This window comes from Macrotis lagotis, chromosome 5, assembly GCF_037893015.1.
Source record: "Macrotis lagotis isolate mMagLag1 chromosome 5, bilby.v1.9.chrom.fasta, whole genome shotgun sequence".
Lineage (NCBI taxonomy): Eukaryota > Metazoa > Chordata > Mammalia > Peramelemorphia > Peramelidae > Macrotis > Macrotis lagotis.
The window spans coordinates 10,001,344-10,026,879 of record NC_133662.1 but is presented as its reverse complement, the minus strand read 5'-3'; the positions used below and the strand labels follow the sequence as shown (position 1 = coordinate 10,026,879).

General features: G+C 36.3%; 1 protein-coding gene across 1 annotated transcript; it reads left to right on the top strand.

Annotated features, from left to right (window-relative positions):
* Nucleotides 1-1,038: 1,038 nt before the first annotated feature.
* Nucleotides 1,039-25,536, top strand: MOG (myelin oligodendrocyte glycoprotein). The gene is made up of 8 exons (XM_074189583.1): nucleotides 1,039-1,123; nucleotides 2,042-2,389; nucleotides 15,101-15,214; nucleotides 19,318-19,338; nucleotides 20,016-20,036; nucleotides 21,285-21,401; nucleotides 21,790-21,810; nucleotides 25,481-25,536. Exons 1-8 carry the CDS (start codon nucleotides 1,039-1,041, stop codon nucleotides 25,534-25,536), a joined length of 783 nt encoding a protein of 260 aa, XP_074045684.1.

The window sequence follows — 25,536 nt, the reverse complement described above, 5'->3', positions numbered from 1 at the left end:
ATAAAACTTCATCTTCACTTTGTTTTAACCCTATGATTTGAGGGGTTCTTACAATTTAGGATTCCCAGTTAAAGCCACAAGGGAAAGGGAATGGGATGCTTCCTGTGTTGACTAAAGTAATGAAAAACATAAATTCCAAAGTTTTCTGCCATTTTTATTGGGAAATCTCCTACTCCTCCCCATCCCCACTCTCTTTATCAATAGACAATTCCAAAAAATTTAACAGATTTCCCTTAACAGATTTCCCAGCAGGGGTATTCAGGTAAGTGCTTAACAATCAGCTATCAGGCAAAAATACACATCACACTTTCAAGTTTAATCTACATTATTGACATTTTCTCTATCACTTTTTAAGTCTATTCAATCAATAATAAATCAAGTCTTTATTTTTAACACAATCTGTGCCTCTAATTTCTGAGTTATAAAAACCCACACTGAAAATTTCCAGGACCAGCTGGCTCCATTATACATGCCGATGTCTCCCAGAATACACTTCCTTTCCTCCTCTCACCATCTATCTCAACTATCAGGATAGAAAGAGAAACAGACTTCAGACTTTAGGGGATTTATTATGATTATTATGAAAAATGATGAGCTTTTTAGCTTGCATAGTCTATATAAAACCCTTGCCAAATCCAGTAGGGATTTTAGCTAATTACTTAGCAGACTTTCACAGTATCATAAACAAGACAGAGGGAGGAAGGTAGAGAAGAAAAATTTCTTCTGGCAGAGGAGATGCCCAGGCTACTGACAAGAGTCAGAGGGTCTAGTACCAGGCAGTGTCTGCTCCATTCCTTTGATGGGGAGGAGGAGAAAGCACTCATCTTCCCTTCTTTCTGTAGCTCTTTTGTGTTGGCTCTAGAGTAATGTGGGACCAATCTCATAGGCACAGCTGCAGTGTGGGAAGGGAGGGGATGGGGCAATTGAAGTTGATGATGACTTCTAAAAGCATTCCTTCAGGGTCTTTTAGCAGGCAGAAGGGACATGTGTCTGAGGTTCTGTAACCTTTTTAGTTCCCTGTTTCCAGTGTCAACAAAGATGTGGAATTTACCAAGATTCTCTTTTTCTACCTACCTCATTTGCTCCTTCCTTTTTCTTCTACAGCTTCCTTCCAGCCACTCAGGTAAGGAATAACTATTCCTTCTTCTTCTCAAGGAGAACCCCAGGGAGAAGAGGTCAATTTCTATATCATATTTGAGAGCTAATGCTCTATTCCACTAGTTAATTGACTAGTCAACTAGATTCTTTTTTTAAAAAAGCAAAGTCCTTTATTAGACACAATAGAAAGATAAAAAAGAATAAGACACAGGGTCCTTGGTCACTTCCCTTGATAATCTCCCAAAGACACAATTTTTACCTTTAGGATGCTTATCATCTAACTGAGGAGAAATATTATAACCCTGAAAAAGAATTAATATAACCCTGAAAAAGAATTAATAATAATCAATCATAAAGCAACATATATCAAAAGTGTAAAATAATATAGTGAATCTGGATCTATAAGTGCTGATGAAGATGCAGAGTAAAGACCAGAGTGGGAATAAATTAAGATGTATTCCTGCAGGAGAGAAATGTTGAAGTATGTTTGATAGAAGAGGGGGACATAAGTTAATAAAGGAGGGCATCTAAGTTAGGCACGATTATGTAAGATATTTGTAAGGCCAGATATATGTAAGAGAGACTGAGCTGGAGAATCAAGATGAGTGCTGTTTGGTAGAAGGGAGCAGTTGTTGATAAAGGACTTTTCAAGGCTGGGCTAAGGAGTTTGAATTAAGTGAGGTAAGCAAAAAAAGGGCCAGTCTAGTTGTTGCAAGAGTTAAGGTAATTAAATGCCAAGAGATTACAAAGCACTTTCACCTTTGGAAATTCAGGTGATAGATAGATAGATAGATAGATAGATAGATAGATAGATAGATAGATAGATAGATAGAAATAGATAATCTGTCTGGCAATTTAGTACCTTCTTCTTCCCTTTACTGCACCAGATATATGTTTCCATGCTGAGGTTTCCTTAATTTCTTTCTCTTGATGCATTGAACAGGACAATTCACAGTGATAGGACCGACTCACCCAATCAGGGCCTTGGTAGGGGATGAGATCGAGTTGCCATGCCGCCTTTCACCCAGTAAGAACGCAACAGGAATGGAGGTGGGCTGGTATCGGCCTCCCTTTTCTCGAGTGGTTCATCTCTACAGAAATGGGAAAGATCAAGATGGAGAGCAGGCACCTGAGTACCGAAGGCGAACAACACTGGTTAAGGAGGCCATAGGAGAAGGGAAAGTAGCCCTGAAGATACAGCATGTGAGATTCTCTGATGAGGGAGGATATACCTGCTTCTTTCGAGATCACTCATACCAAGAAGAGGCAGCAATGGAGCTGAAGGTGGAAGGTCAGGCATTATTTGAAATTAAATGCTATATTTTGGTAGCTAACACTTCCTTCTGAAATTTCATTCCTCTTCTAATAGTTGAACCAATGGAGAAATTGAGCAGAGAGAGCATAAAAAATACAATATGGAAAGTAATTGCAAATATAATAAATTTCCAATTGTTTGCATCAATAGAGGCTAAGCATTATTCAAGGATGCAATTTCTGTCCTTTTTTGGAATGTCCTTTTATTCTAACTTGTGAATGAATATCAGTAATTCCAATATTCTAAGAATTCATAGGACTTCAATCCATATGCTGGTCAAATTCTGACACAACAAATGCCATAAAAATCAAATTATTTTAGTGCAGTGTTATTTTATTTAGTACATTATTAGAAATCATGTTACTAATCTGCAGAAGCTATAGACAAAAATCAAAGCTAATAAACAGTTTCTCTAAGGGAATTAACAGTTAAAAAGAAATATTATGAATCTAGTAGGAGAAAAGGATGGTGTCATGCCTATATTTTTCTCTTTCTCCCTTCCTGGATGGATTATTTTATTTTATTTATTTTAGGTTTTTGCAAGGCAATGGGGTTAAGTGGCTAGCCCAAGGCCACACAGCTAGATAATTATTAAGTGTCTGAGGCCGGATTTGAACTCAGGTCCTCCTGATTCCAGGGCCTGTGCTCTATCCACTGTGCCACCTAGCCACCCCGATTATTTTATTTTTAACCAAGATTTTATTTTTTTGGTTTTTTGGTTTGAGACTATCAAATTTATATATATATATATATATATATATATATATATATATATATATATATATACATATATATATATATATAAAATTCTAATATGAAAAAATCTAAAAACTATAAAGATATATTCCTTTTTCAAATTTTTATTCAAGAGCAAACTTACAGACAATTGATCCTTTAAAAATGGTTAGCAAGTACTGTTAGGTCTTCTACAAAGAAAGTGTCACTAACTTTGTATTAAATAAAATCAAAATCTTTCTACATAATGCTTTCCAGACTTTTGCAAATATCAACAGAGATAAGAGAGGTGGAGTCAGGATGATGTACCATAATTTAGTGTAAATAGGAATTAATTTAGAGTAAGAGAACTAGAATTTGAATCATAGCTCTATCTCTGTAGCCCAGTTTCATCATCTGTAAAATGTGGGGTTTGGACTATGTGATTTCTCTTCCACTCTTAATCTCTGATATAGAACTTTACTAAATAGAAAGTACTACAAGGTAAAAAGGCAGTGTGGAACAGCATATAAGGTTGCTGAATTCAGATCTAGGAAGCCTAAGGCTCAGAACCAAACCTCTTACAAGTCTGTTTCCTCATCCTCAACTAAGCTTTCATGAAACTCAAAAGAGATCACCTTCATATTAATTCTCTTCTGCCTAGGTTTCTGTCCTGGTTCTCCTCTGGCCTGTCCTACTGCTCCTTCTCATTTTCTTTTAGCTCTTCATCTAGAATAGATCATGCTTGCTGACCATGGGTGTCCCACAGGGCAATGTCCTTTTCCCTGGATACCATTCCACTTAGTAATTTCATCATCTCCCAATGGTTTCAACTGATAACTCTAAGCTAAAGATTCTCAGATCTACTTAACTAGTCTTAATCTCTCTTTTCTTACATTCATACTTCTCTGATTATTGAACATCTCAATTAGTTGTTTGTAGACATCTTTAAACCTCAACATGTTCAAAATTAAACTCATCTTTTTTCATCAAGTCCTCTGCTCCATCTAACTTCCCAGTTACATTCAGAGTCACTGTTATCCTCTCAATCAGGCTCTTCATACTCAGCCCTTTCCTATATAAAATCAGTTGCCAAGTCCTATTCATTTAACAACTCTTATAAATGTTGCCTTCTCTTATCTGACACTGCCACCATCCAAGTTCATTTTCATCACTTCATTCCAAGACTAACAAACTGATCTTCCTAAAGTACATATTTCACCATGTCACCCTTCCCAATCCCTTTTAATTCTAATGCCTTCTCTCTATTAATTATCTCCAATATATCCTGTATATAACTTGTTTGTACATAGTGGGGTTCATATATTGTCATTCTTCATTAGATTGTGAACTCCATTGAAGGTGAGGACTGGTTTTTTACCTGTCTTTTGCCTTCCCCACTCCTTAGTATACTACCTGCCACATAGAAGTAAATGCTTGTGCATTAATTCATTGATATTGCATAAAAAGTGTTTGCAAACTTTAAAGCTATGTTTAAATGTGTTATTCTTCCTAACAAATAGATAGACTAAGTTAAAGTGAACACATAATTCTGAGGAAGTTCCAACAGCAGAGGCTGGTTTTATTTAGAAAACTGTTTTACAAAAAGACAAGATGGGTACAGAGAAGGGATATTTAAAATGTCAGTACATTTAAAATTCGTGCTCAGGACTCTAAATTGTAATGAGTCTCTTTTCATTTCATATAATATAAAAATGGGGCAGCTAGGTGGTGTAGTGGATAGAGCACCGGCCCCGGAGTCAAGAGTACCTGAGTTCAAATCCGGCCTCAGACACTTAATAATTACCTAGCTGTGTGACTTTGGGCAAGTCACTTAACCCCATTGCCTTGAAAAATATATATAATATAAAAATTACTTATGGAATGTCAAATCAATGCCAAAGCTTGTCTTAATTGATGTGCCATTAACTGCAGATTATATAAATATAATAAAAATTGGGGTGATTTCTCCTGATTTAAAAAGAATTTACATTTATGAAAATATTATTTTAAAAGGGGAAAGATGAGGTAGAATCCCATGCTTCTTAAAGATATATTTCTATAATTACAAAACAATTAAATTTATAAAATTTTTATTAAATATTCCTCTGAATTGTGTAGAAAGGGAAATAACAAGGATGAATCAATCAGTCATTCAATAAATATTCATTAAATACCCATTGTATATCAAGCACTGTTGGGCAATGGACATCCAAAAACAAAAATGAAATCAAGTTGCATCTGGGAAGGCTTCATGCCGAAGACAGAACTGATATGGGTATTAGAGCCGAGTAAATGATTCCATGAGGTAAAGGTAAGGAGAGAGTATGTGTCAGGTATGTGAGATGATCAGTCAGGAAAAGAGGGGAGATAAAATAATTTATGTCAGAAACAGCAAGACCATCAGTTTGACTAAACCATAAAATATAGGAAGAGGAGTAAAGTATAATAAAGCTAGAAAGGTAGATTTGGATTAGGTTTTGAAAGACTTTGAAAGTCAAAAGTTTATATTTTTCATTCTAGAGGCCTGCCCTAGAGTTTATATTTTATCCTTCTATTGAGTTGGGAGAATGACATGGACAGATGAACTTATACTAAATAAAAGACCACAGAAAAAGACCTGATGTAAAATTTCATTCAGATTTGAATTAGGAGCAGGATCCTTCTTATTTTTTAACTTTTCTCCATTTTAGCAGGCAAATAGTTTTTGTTTTCTCAGTCACTTTGGTTTGTTTTTGACTTCCTTTTAGATTTGTTTTGTCTCTAGCAATTTGTTTTGTCTCTAGCTGCTTTTGTGGTGGAGAGGAAGGAGTTGGGAGGGTAGGTTCGCTTTTTGAAGGGTTGAATTTAGCTGATAATCTTGGAAACTTCTTTTGGGGTCCTCCTTGTTATCTCCAGCTTGTCTTAGAGCAGTGGTTGAGAAGTATACAGCCTATGAAATCATTTGGTCTGGCACTGCCACAGCAACTATAGATGGGACTAAAAATTCAATAAATCTAGGAGCTTTTAGGGGTAAGTTAATTAAATGTCTGATTAAATGAAGCAAGTTAATTTTTAAATTGATAATTTTGTATGGTCTGCAAATTATACTATAAATATCCAAATGACTCTTGGCAGAATCAAAGATTCCCCACCCCTGTTTAGAGGGATCATGGTCACAGTTACTTGGTATTTATGTCTGTATCTGATAAGGTGGTATATAGATAGCAGAAAAGTACTTAAGGATGATTGCAATGTCTAATATTTCCAGAGTCCAATATTTTGTGCCTTGTCATTCCACAGCCTGACAAGTACCCCCTGAATTATTTGTCATGTTTTATTTTGTTTCAAAGTAGGTAGCAACAAGTATAGCAAGCTGGATTTGGAGTCAAGAAGACATTGAGTTAAAACCCAGCCTCAGGAACTTATTTCATGTGAAACCCAGGATAAGTTATTTAATCTCTGGCAGTCTTGGTTTTCTCATCAATAAAATGGCAACTATAATAGTCCCTACTTACCTCAAGAGAGTTTCTGTGAGGGTCCAATATGTAAAGTACTATATAGCACAATATGTATAGTACTTTATAAATGGTTGTTAACATTTTTAAAGTGCTTAGTATAGTGCCCATCATATGTTTTTCACTTCCTTACCATGAAAATACTTGCAAATTTTGTACCAATTTCTGATGCATGGGATAAAGAGCTGGAGAAATTCTCCTCCTCCTTCTTTTAGCTGACATTTAGTACTTTATAGACATTACATACTTAACAAAGTTCTCAAACTAAATTTAACGACTTTAATGTAAAGGTACAAGGGAGGATGATGAAAACTTGTTCAAAAATGTGTCTTGGTTTTGAAGAAAAAGCTTGTGCAATATTCAGAAGTCTCAAGCCTATGAACCATATTTGCTTTCTTCCAGAAGAGAATCAGAAGATGATGTACATACTTGAATACTACTTTTTTTTAGGTTTTTGCAAGGCAAATGGGGTTAAGTGACTTGCCCAAGGCCACACAGCTAGGTAATTATTAAGTGTCTTAGGCCGCATTTGAACTCGAGTACTCCTGACTCCAGGGCCGGTGCTCTATCCACTGCGCCACCTAGCTGCCCCTTAAGTACTACTTTTTAAAAATCTAGGAATTTTATCTAGGATTTTAAATGAGTCAACATTATGATATGGCTATCAAAAAACTAGTATGATTTGAAGCTATCACAAAGACATAGTTTCTAGGAACAAAGAGATGATAGTCACAATGTATTCTACCCTGATCAAACTGGAGGTAGGGAATCTAGAGAAGAGATCACTCATTTGGGGCCTACTTTTAATAAATGTTTATTGAATTCAGTTAAGTGATTGCTTGTGGTTAAAGAATTCACTATACCCTGACCACTATTTCTATGTGCTCCTTTGGTAACTATGGAAATAGAAGCATAATAAAATCCCTTCTTTTTAAATGTTTTGTACAGGTGTGGTTGAAAAGACACCTCACTGTGATGAAACGTCAAGATTTTCCAGATGCTTACTCAGTTCTTCTCCTCTTTTCTGTTCTCTCTGCCAACAGGAAGGTTGCTCATTATTTTGCTTTTAAAAGGCTTTCCCACTGGCTATATAGGTTGTATGCCAAATTAAGAATAGAGACAGTTCTGGATGTTAACATAGGATTATATTTAAAAAAGAGCTGCTAAATAATAATAAATGCATTGCTAGGGATCCATTTAGTACTGGAAGAAACCATAGAGAACCTGCTAATTTTACTGATGAAGAAATTGAAGACCAAAGATGTTTAATGACTGCCCTTGGCAATAGACATTTTAAGAGATAGAGCCAAGAATTTGAGCCAAAATCCAACATTGTGAATTTAAGCTGGTCATTGAACTATTACCATACATATAACACATGGTACATCCATAGTCTTCATCTTTTTTTTGACTTTTCAAAGAAATTTGTGAAGAGCTTGCAATATACATTACATCTATTTTACTTTGAGGAACTTAGGCCACAGAAAAGTGAAATGAATGATCTCAGTATAAGAGATATATCCTCTTCTTAGAAACAGAATTTTTAAAAAAATAACAGGCTATAGAGAGAGGAAGTACTTCCTTCTTCATTATTTTAAGGGACCTCTGATCTCAGATGCAGGTATTCCCTCCCTCAGTGAAATCTAATCTTTAGCCATGCCCATAAGAACAGGACTTCTCTGTGAATTTTCCTCCCTTAAATCCTCCAAGTGGAATGCAACTAATATGTTGGATAAGTTTTTCTAATCTATATAAACTGTTTTCTTCTATTATTGTCCCTTGACTAGTGCATCTCCTTTTCTGATTACATATTTCCCCAATATATCTCATATATCACTTCTTGGTTGGGGGGAGAGATAGTCTATCATTATAAATATGCTAAATACTGAGGTGGCTAGGTGGCGCAGTGGATAGAGCACCGGCCCTGAAGTCAGGAGTACCCGAGTTCAAATCCGGCCTCAGACACTTAATAATTACCTAGCTGTGTGGCCTTGGGCAAGCCACTTAACCCCATTGCCTCGCCAAAAAAAAACCTAAAAAAACAAAAGCAAAAAGAAATAAATAAATATGCTAAATACTACTTGCTACTCATAATGTCTCCCCATTGGCCCTTGAGTCACTTATGAGATATATATATATATATATATTATATATGTATATAATATATATATATATAATATATATGGCATGTTCAACCATTCCCCAATTGATGTGCATGCCCTCAGTTTCCAATTATTTGCTACTTCAAAAAGAGCTTCTATAAATATTTTTATACATTTCAATCCTTTTTCTTTAATCTCTTGAGGATAGTTGCAGTAAAGCCAGGTCAAGGAGTATGGACAATTTAATAGCTTTTGGAACATAATACCAAATGACTTTCTAGAATGACTAGACCAGTTCACAGTTCCACTAACATTGAATTCAAGTATTGGTTTTTCCACAACTCCTCCAGCATTTGTTATTAATACCATCTCTTTTGAATGTCATTTGTCTTATCAAAGAGGTCCTGTAATGTTTTGAAGTATATGTGGCAGGCACTAAACAAAGTCTTTTGAATGTCATTTGTCTTATCAAAGAGGTCCTGTAATGTTTTGAAGTATATGTGGCAGGCACTAAACAAAGTACTTTACTCATATTACCTCTTTTGATCCTCATGAGAGTTCTGTGAAGAAAGTTATCCCTAGTTTACAGTTGAGGACATTGAGACAGAAGTTAAATAACTTGCCCAGGGTCCCACAGCTAGCAAGAGCACCTGAGATCAAATTTGATGTCTTCCTAACTCCAGGTCCAGTACTTTATTCACTTAACCATCCACAAACAAGAGCAGCTGAAAGACTTTATCATCTAGAAAAGAATCCCTCTTCTATTTCGACCTTATATAAGAAATGCTTTATGACAATGGTGAATTTCTTTGGGAACATGCATTTCCCTTTTCTTTTTTGCAAGGCAATGGGGTTAAGTGGCTTGACCAAGGTCATACAGCTAGGCAATTATAAAGTGTCTGAGGTCGGATTTGAACTCAGGTACTTCTGACTCCAGGGCCGGTGCTCTATCCATTGTGCCACATAGCTGTTGCATCTCCCCTTTTAAGCTTCCTTGATGTTAGTAATCAAAGAGCTGTTGAATAGTTACCTTTGCTGTGCATTTAATTTATATCATGTAAAGGGCAACTAGATGGTGTAGTGAATAAAGCACTAGGCCTGAAGTCAGGAAGACTCATTTTCCTGAGTTCAAATCTGGCCTTATATACTTTCTAGCTGAAGAAGGAAATGGTAAACTGCTCCAGGACCTTTCCAAGAAAACTCCAAATGGGGTCATGAAAAATTGAACACAATTGAATCTCATGTAATTCACTGACACTATTGCTTTTATAAAATGTTTTCTGTTAAAATACATGTTCTTTTTTCTGGTTTGCTACTGTGGTACAAATTGAGTTTTGGGGATCTTAGAAATTCTCAGCATAGCATATGGAAATTCATATTTCCATAGAATGGAAATTCCAGCCAATTGAAGTATATCCTGGGCAAGTCATTTGATTGCCTACGTTTCCTCATCTGTATAGTAAGCTAGAGAAGGAAATAACAAACCATTCAAGTAGTTGTGGTCCTACACTGAAATGACATCACTGTGTTGGAGTCAAGAAGTCATCTGCCTGTGGTTGATTTGACAAATATGAGTTCAAAAAGACTATCACATGTTGGGCACAAATAGTCCATATGAACATCTAAAGGGAAGATGTCTCTAAAATTGCACATCTCACATTCCTTTTGAGCTATTGCAATGCTGCTTCACTCAAAGAACATAGTACCTTCTTTGATGCTGGATGGTCCTTTCTTGCTGCACAATCAATTCCAAAGTCCTTCAGGGAGACCTTGAGAATGTCCTTGTATCACTTCTTCTGACCACTATGTGAATTCCTGTTTTTAGATAAACATATGTTTGGCATTCCTATGGATAGCCCATAGGAGTTGTACCCTCTGAGGTAGAGTTTGAATGATTGGCAGTTTAACTTGAGAAAGGACCTTAATCTTACCAGGTGATCTTCAGAATCTTTCTAAGACAATCAAATGGAAATGATTCTGTTTCCTGGCATGGTACTGGTATACTGGTCAGGAGTACCTGGGTTCAAATCCGGCCTCAAAACACTTAATAATTACCTAGCTGTGTGGCCTTGGGCAAGTCACTTAACCCCATTTGCCTTGCAAAAAAACTAAAAAAAAATTATATATATATATATATATATATATATATATATATGTATGTATATATTACTTCATTTGATCCTCTTGAAAATTCTGGCAAATGCTACTATCATCATCATTTTACAAACTGTTGTTTGCCTTAGTTTTCTCATCTGTAAAATGTGGATAATAATAACACCTACCTCCCAGGACTGTTGTGAAGATCAAATAAGATACTCTTAGCACATATATAATTGTTAGTTGTTGTTGTTATCATTAAAATTATTTTAGTAATTTGTCCAAGGTCACATAGCTAGTAAGTGGAATGGATTTGAACTCAAGTCTTCCTGTCTCTAGGTCTAAGGTTGTATCAATAACTCTAGATTGTGAATCCTCACTGATATACTTTTTCTATTTATACAAACAGTCACTCACAATAAAACACTTTTAAATCTCAAACATAACCATATACTTAAGCAAAAAAGGCAAAAGAAATAATGATGGTGTTATATATATCTATGAATTAACATATTAAAGAACTCTGCAAATCTTAAAACACTATATAAATACTAATTAGTATCAATATAGGAAAATAAAAAAAATAATAAAATATAACACAATCTACATTTTAACAGCTTGGTCATGTTCTCCCACCATTGTGCTCAGTATGCATGGGGAAAAGTACCCAGAAATCTGTCAAAGAAACACATGATGGAGCTTGGGATAATTCACTCTGAAATTTAGACTTTGATCTAATTGGTCTTTTCGGGATCATCTATGAAACAAAAAATGATTTTTTTTTTGCTAACTGCTTATCTGCTGGCCATTTTTCAGGTAGATAAATTTACTACTATAAATAAAAGTTCTTTCAATTTACAATTATCCTTAAAAAGGGCATGTAAAAAGCAATTCCCTTTAAACCAGAGAACCAAGCTCATCAGACTGGCTACCTCTGGGCTCATTCACCCAAATGTTCTATCTTCTGAACAAAACAGAACTCACAGTAGTACAAAGAATCCCAGTAGGCCATTTAACCAAGGCAAATAAATCTGAAGAGAAAGAAGCTGGTCTGTTTTCCCTTTAGCTTTTCCTTTGCAAACCATAAGTGGCAGCAGAGTGCTATAAGCAAATCATTTTTCGTTTCGGGATCATCTATGAAACAAAAAATGATTTTTTTTTTGCTAACTGCTTATCTGCTGGTCATTTTCAGGTAGATAAATTCTCTACTATACTATACTATACTACTATAAATAAAAGTTCTTTCAATTTACAATTATCCTTAAAAAAGGCATGTAAAAAGCAATTCCCTTTAAACCAGAGAACCAAGCTCATCAGACTGGCTACCTCTGGGCTCATTCACCCAAATGTTCTATCTTCTGAACAAAACAGAACTCACAGTAGTACAAAGAATCCCAGTAGGCCATTTAACCAAGGCAAATAAATCTGAAGAGAAAGAAGCTGGTCTGTTTTCCTTTTAGCTTTTCCTTTGCAAACCATAAGTGACAGCAGAGTGCTATCAGCAAATCATTTTTTGCCAACAACCATTCCTGAAGCTCATGCTCAATGAAATCAATTCTCTCTCCCACCAATCGAGGAATCAGGTGGAGCCTTCTCTCAGCTGATTATTTCTAACCCATAGATCTCTGATCATGCAGCTTTTTAAGCCCAGAGATATGGCTTCATTATTCGCCTCAGGTTTCTATGTCAGGTTACTCTTTTTACTGTGACTTTAATAAAAAATCCTCTTTATTCTCAGAAACACACTTTTCCCTTAAAAGAATTCCCCAGACTTCCCCCTGTAAGTTTGATGATCCTTTTAAAATCATGCATCTGTCTCCAAGTATATATGGTTTCTCATTTTTAAAATTTTACCTTCTGCAGTAATTAAACCACTGTATGCAAATTGATTGATATACTATTGAGATATTATTGATCTTGAATTAAAATACTATATTCTTCTAAAAATGAAAGTCTTTAATATGGTCCATAACACTTTTGTGTCCTTAAGCCTGTATTTTTGTACTCATCTCTGTCCACTTTTATCCATTTTAATAATAATTCTTTCTCTGCTTCTTTAAAGTATAATTATTCTGTTCACATACAAGTGATAATCATTTTATGACATTTGCATAGTGACTTGAATTTTTATATTTATCCCAGAAAAATTACTCAAATCCATCTGAAAATTGTTTATATATATATATATATCTTACAAGTTTTAATTAAAACAAAAATTTTCCTATTTTTAGACATCAAAATGTTTTCTTTCTATAACAATGGCAAAAGCTTACATCTTTTAATGGTTAATACTTTACCTCCATTTCCTTCATATATTCATTTTCATCTCTTCTACCTCTAAAGAACTCCAAATTGTAATAGCAACATATTTCACCAGGAATCACAGAAATCCAGAGGAAGAGATCTCAGTGGTCATGTAGCCCAACCCATACCAAAAATAAATAAATAAGAATAACCACTATAACTTACCTGACAAGTGATCATACAGACTCTACTTGACCTCAAGGAGAAGGCACTCACTACCTCCTGTGGCAGCCCCTTCTCATGAATTGCTTTGATGGAAAGTTTTTCCTAACATGATTTGCCTCTTTGCAATTTCTATCCAATGTTCTTGGTCTCTCTGAGGCCAAATAAAATAAACCTAATCCCTCTTCTACATGATTACCCTTCAAATATTTGAACATATATTTCATGGCCCCAAATAAATGATCTCTTATCTAGATTCTCTATCTCCAGTTTGATCAGGGTAGAATTCAATGTGACTTTCATCTCTTTGTTCCTAGAAACTGTGTCTCTGTGACAGCTTCAAATCATACTAGTTTTTTGATAACCATATCATAATGTTGACTCATTTAAAAACCTAGATAAAACCCCTAGATTTTTAAAAAATAGTATTCAAGTGTTCCCTTTACATCACCTTCTGATTCTTTTCTGAAAGACCACAGCCCTAAAGTCAGGAGGACCCGAGTTCAAATGTGGCCTTGGGCAAGTCACTTAATCCCATTGCCTTGCAAAAAAAAAAAAAAAAAAAACTCATTCTAGATAGCCCTTAAAGGAACTCATCTAAGTTCAGTCAGTAAACTAGTATTTATTAAGCACCTACTATGTGCCAGGCACTGTGTTGTTAGGAGATACAAAAAAAAAGGAAAATAAAACCACTTGATCCCTGCCCTCTGGAAGCTTACAATCTAATGGGAGATGCAAAGAACTATATACAAACAAGACATAAAAAGGACAAATTGGAGATAATCAACAGCAGGAAGTTACTATAATTAAGGGGAATGAGGAAAGGCTCCCAGAAGATGATGGGGAAATTTAACTGGGCCTTAAAAGAAGCCAAGGAAGTCAGGAGAAATTTTTCATGTATAAGGAAACTAAAGAAACTATGGGACAATTGAACATATCATCTTGCAGTTTCATTGATGAAAACAAACAAAAAGTACACATTTGATCCCAGAGATATTTGTAAAGTGCTTAGTACAGTGCTCATTACATAATAGGTGTTATAAGAAATGTTTGTTCACTTCCTCACCATGAAAATACTTGCAGATTTTGTACCAATTTCTGATACATAGGATAGAGAGCTGGAGAAATTCTCCTTTTTTTAGCTGGCATTTAGTGCTTTATAGACATTACATACCTAACAAAGTTCTCAAACTAAATTTAACAACTTTAATGTAAAGGTTCAAGGGAGGATGATAAAAAACTTGTCTAAAATGTGTTAAAAAATGTGCCATGGTTTTGAAGGAAAAGCTTGCGCAGTACTCAGAAGCCCCAAGCGGTGCTCTGTCTACTGCGCCACCTAAGCTGACCCAGTATAATTGTTAAAGGAAGAAAATAAATGGGAATTATACTAATTCTTTCAAGAATTTTAAGAAGAGGGACTCTTAAGGTAATTTCCAACTCTAAAAATAATTATTTGAAAGTAAGGGGTAGGTAGATACTGGAAATGTGATTAAGATAAGTTTTGGGTTCCCTTCTCCAAGAGAAATTTCCAACTGAATGGACAATTTTAAGAGAAACAGTATCACTGAGACTTGAATTCCATCTCTGACATTTCCTGTGTGAACCTGTACCAGTGACTTCATTCAGTTTCTGTACTTGTTAAATGAGATAGTAGAACTATATGACTCCTAAAGAACCTCTAGATTTAAATATTTCCTTCCTGAAGACAGGAAGTAAATTGATGTCTATATCTCTTCTAGCTATAACAGCAGTTTTAGGACTTTAGATTAGGTTGCCAGAAAAGTAACCTTAATAACTGTTCCCCATTTCAGATCCATTTTATTGGATTAATCCTGGAATGCTGGTTCTTATTGCTGTCCTGCCAATTCTCATCCTGCAAATCACCCTTGGCCTTGGTTTTCTCTACATGCAGAACAGACTGAGAGGTATGTAATACAAGATAAAGTAATTTAGGGGTCAGTAAATTGGGAATGATCTGCAAAAGGGAGGTCATTAGAACTTGGATGGTTAAGTATTCCTGTGTACTTCCCATGTACAGAACTCTATACTAAGAGGAAAGTCATGGTTCCTGACTTTGGCAAAATTATGAGGTAAAGTTTTTCATAATCCTAGTCTCCCAATTACGAAGTCTAATTGGTGTCTTCCTCCACCCCCACTCCAATCTACTAGTCTCACATTCTACCTTCAACTTGTTAATATATCTTATTCATCTTGGAACCTTCCACTGTATCCTGCTCATTTTTTTTAATGGTATCAGATTGAAGTTCAAAGGCTAGACATCGAACTATGAGCTCTCCAGAAATTTATACTGCTTTCAAATCTACATTATTAGCATTTTCTCAAACACTTTCTTAAGTCTAGACAATCAACAAAACAATAAATCAAGCCCTGATTTATAGTTCTTGTCTATTTCAGAGGAATAAATGCTCATATTGAAAATGTCACAATTGGGGGCAGCTAGGTGGCGCAGTGGATAGAGCACGGGCCATGGAGTCAGGAGTACCTGAGTTCAAATCTGACCTCAGACACTTAATAATTACCTAGCTGTGTAACCTTGGGCAAGCTACTTAATACCCTTGCCTTGCAAAAAACCTAAAAAAAAGTCATAATTGGTTTTCTCCAGTTTGAGCTGACTTCAGCACAAAAGTGTGAATTTTCAGGCCTTAGCCAGAGGAAAAGTCAAGCCGTGTGTTTTGTGCCCCTGAAATCATGCTTTCACATGCCTTTGAGAGGCTTGCAACCTCACATAGTAGTTCACATTAAACTCAGAAAGGCCTGAAACAGGGATCGGAGCCAAGATGGTGACATGAAGGCAGCATTTCCTAGGAATTCCTTCCTCAAAAAACTCCAAAAGTCATCAAATTATGACTCTAGCCAAAATTTAAGAGGGGCAGAACCCACAGAAAGATTGAGTGATATATTTTCCCAGTCCAAGATAACTTGGAAGTTCCTCAGGAAAGGTATGTTTCACCAGGACCAGGAGTTGAAAAAAAGCCCCAGTTGCAGCACAGCCCAGCCCAGTCCAGCCCAGCCCAGGGATCACTGGAAATAGCTTGAAGGGGTGGTGAGAGAACTGCTACACCAGCTCCAGGGCAGAGGGGAGTGCTGTGGTCATCTACATATCAAAGCACAGGCAAGAGCATAAGACCTTGGAGGAATAAAGGTCCCAGTGGGGTGTGCCCCCCCCCAAAAAAAACCCAAAGCCTTGGAAGTACTGTGAATTAGTCTTGTGCTGAGGAAATGAGTAAACAACAGAAAAAGAAGAATCTGACCATAGAAAATTACTTTCGTCCCAAGGAAGATAAAAGCATATACTCATGATAATGATAAAATCAAAGCTTCGATATCCAAAACCTCCAAGAGAAATAGAAAATAGGCTCAGACTATGGATGAGCTCAAATAAAGATTTTGAAAAGCAATTAAGGGAGGTGGAGGAAAAATGAGTGTGATGCAGAAAAATCATGAAAACCAAATCAAAAGCTTGCTGAAAGAAATACAAAAAAAAAAATACTGAAGAAAAAAACATGTTGAAAACCACTTTGGGCCAAATGGAAAAAAACAAAAGGAAAACAAAAGGCAAAAGAGAAGAAGAATGTCTTAAAAAGAAGAACTGGCCAGCTGGAAAAGGAGATAAAAAAGCTCTCTGAAGAAAATAACTCCTTCAAATGCAGAAAGGAACTAAAGGAAGGTGATGACTTTACAAGAAATCAGAAAGAAATAAAATTCTGCCAAAAAAAAAAGCCAAAAATTAGAAGAAAATGTGAAATATCTCATTGGAAAAACAACCGACCTCAAAATCAGATCCAGAAGAAATAATTTAAAAATTATTTGGCTACCTGAAAGTCAAGACCAGGAAAAGAGCCTAGACTTCATTTTTCAAGAAATAATACAGCAGGGACGGCTAGGTGGCGCAGTGGATAGAACACTGGCCCTGGAGTTAGGAGTACCTGAGTTCAAATCAGGCCTCAGACACTTATTACCTAGCTGTGTAGCCTTGGGCAAGCCACTTAACTCCATTTGCCTTGCAAAAACCTAATAATAATAATAATAATAATAATAATAATAATAATAATACAGCAAAATTGCCCTGAGATCCTAAAAGCAAAGGGTAAAATAGAAATTGAGGGAATTCACTGGCCACCTCCTGAAAGAGATCCCCAAAGAAAAACTTCCAGGAATAGTATAGCCAAATTCCAAAGCTCCCACATCAAAGAGAAAATTATAAAAAACTGCCAGAAACAAATAATTCAACTACTGAGGCTCCATAGTGAGGATTACACAGGATCTGGCAGCATCTACATTAAGGGCTCATAGGGATTGGAATATGATATTCTGGAAGGCAAAAGATCTTGGTTTACAACCGAGAATCAACTACCCAGCAAAACTTAACATCCTCTTTCAGGGGAAAAGATGGCCTTTCGATGAAACAGGGGGACTTCAGACTTTCTTAGTGAGATGACCAGGATCTCCGAGTACAGGACTCTGGTAAACCATAGAGGGAGTAGAAGAGAGGGACCAACTATGAGGAACTTAATGATATTGAACTGTTTGTATTCCTGCATGGGAAGAAGATATTGATAACTCATATGAAGTTTCTCATTTATAAGAGCTGTTAGAAGGAGTATATAGAGAGCAGAATATAATGGTATAATATAGTAAAAAGTTGGAGTCAATGGATGATAAAGGAAAGTACTGGGAGGAAGGGAAAGGAGAGGAAGAAAAAGCTAAGAAACTTCACATCAGAATCAAGAAAAAGCTTTTTCGGTGGAGTGGAATGGGGGAAGGCAAGGGGAAATGAGTGAGCCTTCATTCTCATCAGAAATGGTTCAGAGAGGAAATAACATACCCACTTAAATAAGGTATAGAAATCTATCTTACCCTAGGGAAAATGAGAAGAAAGGGATGGGATAATGGGAAATGGGGGAAGAGAAGGGGGGGAATAGGTGATAGAAGAGAGGGAGATTGTGGGAGAGGGTACTTAGATATAACACACTTTTGGATAGGGCCAGGATGAAAGGAGAGAGAGAGAATAGAATAAATGAGAGTAGAGAGGAATAGAGTAGAGGGAAATACAGTAAGTAATAGCAACTGTGAAAAAATATTGAAGTAACTTCTCTGGTGGACTTATGATAAAGAAAGCAACTCACCCCAGAGACAGAGCCATTGGGCTCTGAACACAGACTGAAGTACATTTTTTTCTCTCTCTCACCATTCTTGAGGTTTCTCATCTTCTTGGAGGGGGAAGGGGGTTTATGTTTACTCTTATAAAAAATTATTGTAATAATATAAATAAACCAAAATCATACTTAAAAAATTAAAATAAATTAAAATATATTGTTTGTCAGAAAAAAAGAAAGGAATGAAACAAAGATTTACAGCAGAGCTGTTCAAAATGTGACCCACAGGGCAATTTTATGGGACCACCCATAGGTTTACTAAATGCCACAGAGCTCTCACTAAAATGGCAAACCAAAATATATTATCTACATTTTCAATAAAAACTTTTTTTTTTAGGTTTTGGTTTTGGTTTTTTTTTTTTTGCTAGGCAATGGGGTTAAGTGGCTTGCCCAAGGCCACACAGCTAGGTAATTATTAAGTGTCTGAGACCACATTTGAACCCAGGTACTCCTGACTCCAGGGCCTGTGCTTTTATCCACTGCGTCACCTAGCCACCCCTCAATGAAAACTTTTAAAAGTAAGGTTAGACAACCCTGATTTACAGGGTCATATATCAATCAGTACAAATACAAAATTTGACACAGAAGTATCAAATATCTGGGGCTGGGGCCAAAGCAGAAGTATCAAATATCTGGGGCTGGGGCCAAAGTGAAAATTCAATCAAAATGGACTCCAGGTTTTCTAAGTCCAAGTTGTGAAGGAGGGGAGGAACAATATTAATGGAATGAAGGGGTTCCCAGGTAGCAAAGAACCTGAACTATAAAAATACAGGGATATTGGGAAGAAGTGATCTTGAACTTCAGAGTCTAGCAAAGCAGGAATGAAATATGTCTCTGTTTCTTTATTTTAGGCAAACTCCAAGCAGAGATTGGTAAGTTCTGCACACCCCTATCTCATTATGGTACTCTAAGTGAAGCTGGAAATTTCCCATCAATCTCAGGAACTGTTTGTTTCAATTCCAGTGGGAGGGATTGGGAGAGGTGAGGACAGTTCTTGATTTATGCTGTTGTATATGCCCTGTTGAATACTAAAATTATTTTACTCTTATAGTCTCTCTAGCTCTCCTCCAAAGCCCTTTGTGCACCAACATATTTTGGAGTAATGGAAAGAGCTCTTAGCTTAGAGTAAAAAGTTCTTATTCCAACTTTTAAACTTTGGAAAAATTACTTAGCCTCTCTGGGCCTCAAGTTCTCCATTTGTAAAATGAAAGAGTTGAATTAGATTATTGCTAAAGTTCTTTTTGGTGCTAAGTTCTTTTGGCTTGGAAAATTTTTCATTTTTAAAAAACTCCCTATGATCTTACAAGAAGACTTCTCATCCAGTTCCTTCTCTTTAGAGATAGCATTATTTCCCTGGATTCTATTGTCTCCAAAGAAGGTAAACTTCCCTCTAATTCTCTGCTTCATTACCTCTTCCCTTTCAAAACTGAATAATTCCAGGAACAATTGAAAGAAAACTGATATCAAATTTCTTAAAAAGAGGGAGAAGCAATCCAGGCCTAATGTCTATCAAATCTAAACTTGTATCTTTTATTCTCCTGTGTTTCAGAGAATCTCCACCGAACTTTTGGTAAGTCAGTCTCTCAGTCTCTCTCTCTCTCTCTCTCCCCAATTAAAATTGTGTTTCACCAACCATGCCTCATCTTCCTCTTTCACTAGTTGATAGGGCCACTGGTAGATGATAAATGCAAGGGGCTGGAGGATAGGAAATGTGAATAAGAACATAGTTATTTCTCTATTTCATTTCATTCAACGGTTATGTCAGCCACTGGAATGCTGGCAGGTGGGATATAAAGAAGGGACATATATATGATTATTGAACACCAACAATGTAACCTAAAATCCTCCAAATTAAAACAAACATTCCCTATAACATAGTAAATACCGTAGAGTGGGACTTGCTCATTACTGGAATTAGATCTTGAATAAATCGCTCTATCCCTCTGGACTTCAATTTCATCATCTCCCAAATAAATCAATCATTCAAAAAACATTTATTAAGCTCCTAATATGTGCCAAATGAGGGGCCTAAATCAGTTGTGTCAAACTCAAACAGAACCTCCTTAGAAAACAACAAATTAACATTATATATGTTATATTGTTTCTGGGGAGTTAGGTGGCACAATAGATAGTGTACCTAGCCTGAAGTTGACTACTTATCTTTCTAAGTTCAAATTTGGTCTCAGACAACTTATCTAGGGCAAGTCATTTAACCCAATTTGCCTCAGTTTCCTCACCTATAAAATAAGCTGAAGGAGGAAATTTCTCCAGTATCTTTGCCAAGAAAACTCCCAAATAGCATTACGAAGAGTCAAACATGACTGAACAACAATACCCAATTACATTTGTACTGGTTTGGTAGAGTTTGGTAGAGTTTTTCAGATCTCAAGCACTACTTATGAGTAGGGAGCTTGCAATGTCTCATCTGGACTAATTGTTGCCAAAGTCTCTTCTTGGGCTAATATTCTATAATTCTGGGAGAAACATAATTGTAGGATGAATAGATGAAAGAAGAATTAGAGGTAATAGTACCTGAGATAAATTTTGAAGTATGGGTAGGATTTTGATAAATTGGCAGAGGTTGGAAGAGGATTTACATTTGATATGGTAATTATGATCATATTTAGAAATGAGTTTTCCAAATGTGGAATGCGTTGTTGAAAAGAGTTATAGTCCTATCTCAAGTTGAATCCCTTCATACAAAGTTTGAGGGGCAGTGTTGTTAAGGTGATTACTTACAGGGTTGTTTACAGGGTAGTTTTCAAAGCCTCTTTCCCCCCAAAATTGTGTCATTCTGATCATGTGATTCTATGTTCAGATCCCCATTTCCTGAGAGTGCCCTGCTGGAAGATAACTCTTTTTGTGATAGTGCCAGTTCTGGGACCCCTCATTGCCATGATCATCTGTTACAACTGGCTGCATCGAAGATTAGCAGGTAGACTGTCAAAGTGGGCATCTCAGTAGCAATCAACAGTGGAGTCTTAAAAATGAGAAGGGACAGTGAATGGAACACCAGTCCTGGAGTTAGGAGGACCTGGTCTCAAGACACTTAATACTTAGCTGTATGACCTTTGGCAAGTCACTTAACTCCATCCACCATGAGGTGCAGAGTGAAACACGACTCCCTAAGGTCTTGGGAGATACTTACCAAAATAAGAGGGCTAAAATTTCTAGATTCTTGAGTGAAAATATAGCTAGTACTGATTGCTGATGATTCCAAAAAAGAAAAAGATTAGAAAGGCTTGGAGAGCAATCAGACCAGACTAGGGATTACCTGGTCAGGAAATTTGACTGTGACCTGTTTATTTCTTTTTCTGTTTTAGGACAATTCCTCGAAGAGCTAAGTAAGTTACAGGTTTCCTCCCATCCATGTATTTCAAAGAGTTTTAACTTTACATTTCCCCATCCACATCTCTTCTATATTTCATTCTCCCATGGCATAAGGTTCCAGGTCCCCAGGAAGTCTAAATAGCCACAACAGGGGTTTTCCTAGTATAGACTTGATTGTTTATTGAATAATAAGCTAACATTTACATAGTACTTTAAGATTTACAAAAGAGATAGTATTATTCCTATTTTCTGGATGAGGGAACTGTAACTTATCCAGGTCATCTTCCTAATTCCCTGTCCAATGCTCAGTCTACTGACACCTACTTTTCTTTCTAATTTTATATTATTTATTTTGGAAGTCTATCTATACCCCTTTCCTTCAATTAAGATCATTCCTCCTTTAGCCCAGAAAGAAAGGTGTAAGGAGTCTTTCATCTATAGAGGCATTTCTAGGGGAAGAGGAGCTTCACTTCCCTTTCCCTTAATTCCTATATCTTAGGATATTATTACTTAGGTCTCCTTTTGTAATGGTAGCAAATTTCATTCAATTTCAGATAACAGGATCAAAGATTTAGAACTGGAAAGGACCTTAGGATCTATCTAGTTCAATCTTCTCATTTTATACATGAGAAAACTGAGACTCATGAAGGTTAAAGTGACCTACAAAGATCAGTAAGCATACTTCTCATTAGAGCTGAAAACATCTAGTTATCAGCCTCTTTATGGTAGTGACCCCACAGAAAAGCAATTGGTTGCTTCCTTTACCACCCCATCCATAACTAGCTATATGGCCTCAGACAAGTCATATAACCTCAATTTTTCTATAGTTACTATAGAAACTTAAGGTATTACTAGTTAAAGTCTCTTCTGGATCTAAAATTCTAATTTTTCACTTCTACACAATCTACAAACTACTAAATTCTTACAATTGTCCTACTTTTCCTGACCCAGGAGAAAGACATAAGGGCAAGCAGAGAGGGAGACCTAAAAACAATCAACAGATTAGAAAAGAGATTCTGCTCTAGGGTGAGCAATCATCTCATAGAGAGATAAACACAATATGTAGAATTCTTTCTGGTTCTATGATCAATGCAATTGAAGAATAGTAAATCAGTCAATAAGCATTCATTAAAATGTATTATATTTATTTACTTATTTTATATTTATATAACAAATTTATTTATAGTGATATTTATTATTATGTGAGGTAATGAGACAATAGACAAACAACTTTATAAATACAACATGCATGCAGAAGAGATGAATATAATCTCAGAGAGAGGGTACAGAAGTCATCATAGGAAAGATCTCTTGAAGATGATATCTGAGCTGAGTCTTATAAGAACCCAGAGAAGTCAGGAAGGAGAGAATTCTATACATTGAGGTCAGTCTTTAAAAAGGTAATGATGTGGGAGATGGACTGTCATGTTTGAGGGGCAACATGATCAATGTGGTATCATGGAGTATATGGAGGAGAATATAATGAAAGAAAGATAGAAAGAAGCCAGGTTCTAAAAGGCTTTAAAAGTCAAAAGAATTTATACTTGATCTTTGAGGTAAGAATCCCCTGAAGTTTCTTGAGTATGTAAGGGGAATAACAAGGAAATGACATATTGAGGCCTGCACTTTAAGAAAATCACTTTGGGGGCAGCTAGGTGGCGCAGTGGATAGAGCACCAGCCCTGGAGTCAGGAATACCTGAGTTCAAATCCAACCTCAGAAACTTAATAATTACCTAGCTGTGTGGCCTTGGGCAAGCCATTTAACCCAATGGCTTGCAAAAAAAAAAAAAAAAAAAAAAACCTAAACAAAAAAAAGAAAATCACTTTGGCATTCAAGTTAAGGATGAACTTCAGTGGAAAGAGACTTGGGCAAGAGATCAACTAGAAGACTTGCAGTAATCTAAGCATTAGGATGATGGGGGCCTCACCTGGGTGATAACTACTACATATATGGAAAAATATTGCATTGATAAGATTGAACATCAAATTCAATATGTGATGTGAATGCAAATGAGGAACTGAGAATAATACCTAGGTTGTGAGTGTAGATAACTGAGAAAATGGTGGTACCCCTCTATAATGATAGGGAAGTTAGGAAGAGGAGAGGATTTGACAGGAAAAAGATCCATTTTATATGTGTAGAATTCAAGATACCCATGAAACATCTAGTTCAAGATGTCCAAAAAAAGTTTTTCTTTTTTCAGAATATCCCTTTTGAGTGATGGTCCCCCCCCCCTCCTTGAAGCAACAGTGAAGAGTTTGACCAGATTGATCCTTCACTGGAGGGCTGATCTACAAGAGATGTGCATATTCCAGCAACCTTCTCACAGGATTCCTCACCCACTTGCTGAGAAGACATTCAAATTGAAATTTGCAAGTCCTTTTGGGACCTCGAGTCCAAAACAAGGAGGATTCTTTCTTCTTTCTGTTCTCTATTCTTCGCTCTATCCTTCTTAACCCTTTTTTCTTTCCATTTTTATCATTCCTCTTATTTTCTTTGACCTTCCTTTACTTATAATCCCCCTTCTCTGACCTCTTCTTGACACTCCTCTCCAACTTGACTGTCATTTTGCCACTCAATCATTAACCCTCAGAGATGGGTAGATACTGTGATCCATTTTTTATTCCCCTGGAACACATTAGCTTCATGAGAACAGAGATATCATCTCTTCTTTGAGGAGGAACCCAAGCTTCTCCCCTATGCTGAAACTCTGGGCCTTAGTTCACGCAAACATGCAAATTAAGAATCCAGTGTAATTCATATGACTATTCATTTCTTTCTGCAAAAAGGAAGAAAACTCAAAAGGTGAGGCAGCCACTGAGCCCTGAAGAGTGCATATGGGAGGTCATATAGATAAGAAGTCATCTCAAAAATCCTAGGCTTTAGGTAAGTTTCTGTGACAGTAGGAGATTAATATTAAATCAGTGGGTCTGGGGATTAGAAATGGTGGAGTTCTATTTCTCTTCTAGACCTCCACTTCCATATGTATTCTATCCACTATCTTCTTTCTCCCTACTTCCTCATCTTTCATCCTTCTCTCTCTGTCACTCTCTTATTTATTCAACCACTATTTATTGAATGACTACCACATGTAAAAGAATTGTGCTAGGTGCTGATTAATAATAATATTATTCCTTTTCACTCACCCTAATTCTGCTTCCTTTGTGTGTCTCTCCCTTTCCCTTTATCCATCCCAACACTGTCCTTTATCACATCATAAAAACCAAGACTTTAGATTGAAAAGGCCATTTATTTCTGAGTCTATGAACCCCACTGCTTGCCTTTCTTTAGTCCCCTCATATTTTCTTTTAACTGGATTCCCTTCCCTTTTTTCCATACACATACTCAAGAGTTATCCCATTTGTCTACATACCATGCCAAGAAAACGAATACTTTATCAGTGATTATCAAGAGAAAAGGAAAAAAATTAGACTACTCAGCCCAAGTCACCTTTGGTAGGAGCTGAGATATTTTTTCCCTAAAAACCTTTACTGTGCTGAGAACTTATAAGTACGGTTCTAAGGGTGTCCCTGGCAGGATCATCTCTGTCTTATCACACAATAGAATTAATAGAATTTTTTCAAAGAAGTGTATATTCATGACAATTGGGATTTGAAGTATCCCAGGATGACAACTCACACTGAGAACAGATACAGAGTCATTCGTTTGTGTGTACCTACAGTGGTTATCAAAGTGACAATGGTCGCTGAATCACTTGCCATGGATGGAATAGATTGA

Excerpts from the sequence above, each read along its gene's own strand:
- MOG (XM_074189583.1), top strand. The coding sequence starts at position 1,039 with ATGTGGAATTTACCAAGATTCTCTTTTTCTACCTACCTCATTTGCTCC. Across the intron at positions 1,124-2,041 it reads GCTTCCTTCCAGCCACTCAG|GACAATTCACAGTGATAGGA; the intron begins GTAAGGAATAAC and ends TGCATTGAACAG. Across the intron at positions 21,811-25,480 it reads ACAATTCCTCGAAGAGCTAA|TGGTTATCAAAGTGACAATG; the intron begins GTAAGTTACAGG and ends GTGTACCTACAG.